Below are 6,117 nucleotides of genomic sequence, written 5' to 3' on the forward strand. Positions count from 1 at the left end.
ATGCCGCACAGCACTTTTCTAGGGTGGGATCCAATATGTGAACGTGTGTCAAATTGCCGTCGCTGTGGGAGAGCCCACATGTTCCAGTCAGACTACTGTGCAGCTGTCTGCTTCAAGGCAAAGGGCTAAAACAAAACCTCAGTAGAGTGGGTGGCACCCAGGCTGGACTCCAGGGCTGATCTCTTTATGCCAGTGTCAGGACAGTCATCCTTGAAATTGATCAGTCATGCTCTGCCATTTCTCCACGGCCAAGAGCAATGGGTCCCAAGATTGGCTCCATGGGAGATATTTCACCCACACCTGAGATCTAGTCCCCAGACAGGAAATCACTGCCCTGCCCAATCTGCCTGGCTACGGAGAGGATGCTTATAAACCATCATCTTTTGTGCTGCCTCTTTCCAATTACAGGTTAGCCTGGGGAGGAAGATAAAGACATTTGCAACCAAGATGGTAATCACGAGTGGAAATGATGAAGACAGAGGAGGCCAAGAAAAAGAGAGCAAAGAAGAGAGTGTCTTGGCGATGCTGGGGATTATCGGGACCATTCTGAACCTAGTCGTCATCATATTTGTATACATATACACCACTCTGTGAATGGCCCAGAGGGTCCTCAGGCCTTGGGGTGGCCAAAAGACGGGAGTCCTGTGCGTAGGCAGGTCAGTGACGGGACACTGCGCAAACAAGCAGCTTTGACCTACCCACACCGTTCCATCAAATGTACCTTCGAACTTGATAAAGGGTCACCAAAATAAACCGATCAGGCACTAAAGCACAATGAATCCAACAAAACTCATTCACACAGCAAGGAATTCAACGTTGTCGGCAGGGGACCCAAAAGAACGCTTGGAAGACTCGCCTTTGGCGCCGTCTGGGAGCGGATGGGTGCAGAGATTCATTATCCCAGGTCGCTGACGGATGTCACATGTTCAAAAAGAGGAACAGGGCGGACGCAGCTCACAGTGGACGCAGCTCACGGTGTGTCTCCCAGGACACGCAGTTCCTCCTAACTCGAGGAGCTATTTGGTACCAAAAACCACAGGGACAATCCTTTGACAAGCATCCCATTCATCAAAAGTGTCTATTTGATACCGGGGAGATAACTTATTTTCCTTTTTTCATTGGCTTGACGTGTGTATCTGTTCATATCAAGGTTTATAAATATATATTTTTAATAAATGTGCTCTATTTTTTAGCATGAACCAAATATTTGGAGAGGCGCTCCTGGATCCATAGAGCTTTCTTTGGTTTTACCTGCTTAAACCCCTAGACTGCAGATGTTCTGTTGTGTAATCACTCTAGTCCTAATTCTCTCCTCTTGTATTGTTTACCTTCTCTCTCCCTCTAGCTCTTCTCGGTCTGGAGGACGTTTTTCCGTAATACCAGCCGTGATCTTGGTTGGTGCATGTTTTAAGATTGTCTGTTGAGCGGCTTTTTGTTGTTATATCGGAGATATAAAACGATCGTGGGCATGTGGACCTTGGATGCACCATATCCTTACTGAGAATTATGCATGAACAAGGGCTGAGTGATAGATCAGCTTAAAAAATTTTTTTACAAGGACTACCATGGAGGAAGAGCGCGGCTACATCTGCAAATCAACTATAGGATGGAGTATTCAGCTTCTTATTGGCAGCATTATTATTTCATTCTTGTGACCATTTGTTGAGCACATTTGATTTTAATGGCCACATACTATGAAAGATGGGAAGGACAAGGGGGAGAGCTCAGCTTTAGGTGCATAATTCCTTCCTTAATGAGCCGCCTCGGATCCTTTTCAAAGTAGGTGGGGCGTAAATGGCACAGGGACTCCCCACTGTAGGAGCTCACCTGGGTGTTTCAGGCTGTGAGGACACCCCCTGAGACAGGTGACTTTTTCAAGGGCACTAGAAGGGGATGCAATGATCACCCTAAAAGATTGCTGCATTTCTTAAAGTTCCTGGTTTACACCCACATGAAGCTACTTCCTCCCTGGCAGGAACAGTTGAATAAATGTGAATTTGCCCTGTTCTGCTCCCTGAAATGGGCCTTTCACTGGCTTCAGCGGCACGGCCTTAAAAAAAGAGGGTTAGAATTCCTTCTGCTAGTGTCAGCCTTGCCCGTGGGCAAAAGAAGCAGCAGTCTGCCTAGTTGGATTCGAATGATGCCCAGGAGATCTCCACTGCCAGATCTCTCCATCCCTTTGTTGTGGTGTCTGAAATTCTACCATTAGAGAGTCATTTCTTGGACTCTGCTAGGGACCAGGCCCTTTTATAAAGCAAATGCCCTGAGCACCTGGCTCCCATCAGGTGTCTTCTCTTCCCCACCAGAAGAAACAAAAAGTTGATGTGCATTCAGGGAATACATGTGCCAGGCGCTGTGCCAGACCCTATATTCCTTTAAGTCACTGAATCTTCCCAGTAAGTGAGCTAGGGAGTCTTTATCCCACATTGTAGAAGAAGAAAGGAGAGCTCAGAGAGATTGGGAAACTTCCCTGAGATCAGGTGGCTTCTAGTGGTGAGTCAGGATGCAAAGCCCCTATCTGTCTGATTCCCTAGCCCAGTGAGGGTCGGTCAAATGCTGGGAAAAGGGGGAATGGAGAGGAGGGGATGGTCCAGGAAAGGGCCCTCGGGGGTCAGATGCAAACCGATGGCTTTGCTGAGGGCAGCTCTGCACCCCTCCATCCCTCCCTCATAAAAATAAACAACCCCTGGGAACTCCTTGCACCCTGGCAGAATGTCATACATGTAAGGACAAGGGCCAAGAGGCTGGTTAGAAATATAACGGACTATCAGGGGAGGGAGCCGTCTCACAGGTTCTGTGTGGTTCTAGAAAGACTGTATAAGAATTCTTAACAGTGAACAGAGTAAACAATAAAGGTGCAATGGAAAAAAAAAAACAAAAACCTACCGACGTCCTTTTTCCCCCTGCAGCGTCCTGGTATTTTTAAAACTCCGTGTCATTCCTTTACCTATACATATTTTTGTTTTATTAAAAAAAAAAAAAAGCACACAAAACTGAACGTGACTCTGTTCAACTGAAACTGTTTCGTTTGGACTGTAGAAGCCCTAGTGAGTTTTCAAGTGTACTAATTTGAAATTTATTGAGGGGAAGAACTGCCTTTCCAATCATCTCAACAGCTCCCCGGTGGTTCTTCTAGATTGTCCTAATCCACAGCCTGGAAATAAAGCTGCCCGTTCAGTGACTGCCATCGAAAGTGGCAGCACTGTTCTCTTGCAGAGAGAGGCCTTCATTTCTGTTCTAATTTCGGAAAGCCCGAGAACACGCACTGGGCAAACTCGCGGCTTCCCCCAGGATCCCAAGGCATCTTGAGGGGATGTGACAGGGAATCAGCCCGTGGCCCTGGATCTTGAGTGTCTAAGCACGCCGAGCCCAGCCTTGGCACCAATAGCAACGACCTAAATGACACGAGGGCTGTATACCTCCCACCCAGCATACGGGACCCTCACATCAACACCGTGAGGTATGTGCGCCTACCCCCATCTTACAAGATAAAGAGAAAGGCTCAAAACAGCTAATTGACTTTTCCAAGGTCGCACAGCTAGAAACCAGTAGATTTAGACCTGGCCCCGCATCTGTGTGCCGTCTGTACCTCGTGTGGTCCAGACTGTGGGTCTGAGCTCTGCTGGAGCCGTCTGGCTAGTCCAGTCACAGCACACAGCTTCCCACCACGCCTGCCTCTCCTTCGTCACAAGGCAGCTGGCCTGGTCGGTGTGGCTGAATCGTTGCCTTTAACTTCTACCCCAGAAAGCGACTCAGAAAGCCCAGGCTCTGGCAAGGGACAGCCAGGCACGCATGGCAGTGTGCCCTGGTAGTTTGGGGCTGCAAGGTGCTTGCCGATGGCCAGAAACAGCCTGGGCTTGAATCCCATCTCTGCCTCCTATGATCTAGGTGATGGCAGGCAATTCACACCAGCTCTGTGAGCCTCGGTTTTCCTCATCTATCAACGAGGGGCGCTAATAGCCCCCAATCCTATCAGGTAGGTATTTTAACCTCATTTAACTGATGGAAAAAGCGTGGCCTGGAAAGGTGAGTTGACTTAGCAAGGGCCTGGGGACCATGACGTCAGCGGCTCCAGAAGTTGCTGCCTTCACCTTGACAGCCAAAGAATGACACTTAAACCCCGAAATAAAGATCTCCAGGGGGCCTGAGTTTCAGGCGGCTGGGGACAGGATGCCTCAAAGACTTTGAAGTTCAGTGTGAGGGACCCGGACTGTGGGAAGACAGAAGAGGGGCTTGAGGCCCCTGTGATTCTATAGGTTGGGGTGAGGACAGGGCAGAGAGACCCTTTTTCTATGTTTTGTTTTGTTTTTTTTCTTTTTAGTAACCAATAACCAACTGAGGCCCAGACAAGATCAAGTCCCAAAGTCACATAGCTCTGTAGTCCAGGGGTCTCAAAGGTAGCCGGGAAAAGGAAAATGCACAGAGATTTATTTTCATGAAAAGGGCTGCTGGTTATTGGGTGTTGGACCACAAAACCTTTCCCGTTGCTTGTTCTGGGATTTCTGTGCAAAGCAAATGGCCTCTCAGAGAATCCGGGGCTCTGCCCCTGCCTCATCCTCAGAAATGTGACAACCTAACCCCAAAGCACACAGCTTTGAGGTGCCCTCTCCTGCAAGGGGGCTGGAGAGAGACCTTTTATGCCAACAACGAAAGGGGGCTGATGGACAAGCAACTCAGAACTACTCTTTCTTTCTTACTTTTTTCATAAATCACACATGCATAGTAACAGTTGAAAAAATTGCAGTTAAAAAAATTCTACAGAATTAAAATAATTAAGTTCTGTAGAATTAAGAATCCCCAAATACCGCCACCTAGAGGCAACCACTGCTAGCGTTTAGCGTAGAAATTACAGACGAGGTGGCCTGCATATCTGTTTGGTGAGACCATTTTCCTTGAAGTTTTAAAATTCCGTTGCCTTTAGGTAGGGCCACTCTTTAGGTCACTGTCCCCACGTTCCCTGTGACAGTGGACAGCTTCCCTCATTTCTGTTACTTGCTAGATCCAAAAGCATTCTAGATGGCCATCCTCAATGGCCATCCAGACATTTCCCTGTAAACAGTAGGTTAAATATTACAATTCACACAAATGGTGCCATGCTGTCAACATTGCCCCCATATATTTTTTCGTTAACAATTGTGAATACGCGCCTCTATTCGTCAATCTATTTAGACAAACCACTTGTAAGGGCCGTTTGGTATTCTGTTGTTTAGATGTACCATCACGTATTTCCCCATTCTCTCACTGTTGGGCCTTTTTAGGTGGTTGTCAGTGTTTTCTACGACCTACTCAGCCTTGCTCTTTAAAATATCCCAAGCATTATATGTGGAATCTAAAAAAATGGTACAAATGCACTTATTTACAAAACAAATAGAGTCACAGATGTAGAAAACAAACTTATGCTTACCGGGGGGGAGGGATAAATTGGGAGATTGGGATTGACGTATATTCTGTGCTTCAGTTTCTTCGTCTATAAGATGGAGATGATGCTAACAATAGTACCTACTTCAGAGAGTTGTTCTAAGGATCAAATAAGCTAATGTACAGAAGGGGATAAAACAGTACCTGGCTAGTAATATGTGCTCAGGAGATGTTAGGGAAAGCAATACCCATTCATTTGAGATAGAAGAGTCGGGAAAATGAACTTATGACTTGATGGTGGACTACCTGAGCAGGAAGGAAATGAGATCCTCTGCAGTCCTCAGGGGAGAAGAATGAAAATCATTTATGTTTACGTAGTCGTCTATTGCTTAGAATGTTCATTTGTATGTTCTATTTTAGCTATTCAATTTAAAAAATCTGTTGAGTGCCTACTATATGGCTGCCAGGCACCATGGAAATACAATAGGGAGCACATCAGGGAACCTCATCCTCTCCACCCCCATCTCCTGGGGAAGATACAGACAAGGAAGCTGAAAATTACATTGTAGAGTACTAAGAAATGTGATGATGAGGCGAGTCAAGGGGGGCATGGGATCCCAGGGAGCACTGACCCCCAGATTCAGGAAGTTAGAGGATAACTTCCCACAGAAGGAACTGCGTGATCTCTGACCTGAAGGAGGAATAGGAATCATCCAGGCAAAGGGTTCAGGTGATGGAGGGAACAGTATTCCCATTGAG

The 6,117-nt window shown here is 46.8% G+C and overlaps 1 protein-coding gene across 1 annotated transcript; it reads left to right on the forward strand.

The window, feature by feature from the left end:
- Window positions 1-414: 414 nt before the first annotated feature.
- On the forward strand, window positions 415-594 carry TUNAR (TCL1 upstream neural differentiation-associated RNA). Its single transcript, XM_061182860.1, has one exon. It carries the CDS (start codon window positions 448-450, stop codon window positions 592-594), a length of 147 nt encoding a protein of 48 aa, XP_061038843.1. The 5' UTR covers window positions 415-447.
- Window positions 595-6,117: the final 5,523 nt, after the last annotated feature.

This window comes from Eubalaena glacialis, chromosome 2 (assembly GCF_028564815.1).
Source record: "Eubalaena glacialis isolate mEubGla1 chromosome 2, mEubGla1.1.hap2.+ XY, whole genome shotgun sequence".
NCBI lineage: Eukaryota > Metazoa > Chordata > Mammalia > Artiodactyla > Balaenidae > Eubalaena > Eubalaena glacialis.

Excerpts from the sequence above, each read along its gene's own strand:
- TUNAR (XM_061182860.1), top strand. The coding sequence starts at position 448 with ATGGTAATCACGAGTGGAAATGATGAAGACAGAGGAGGCCAAGAAAAA.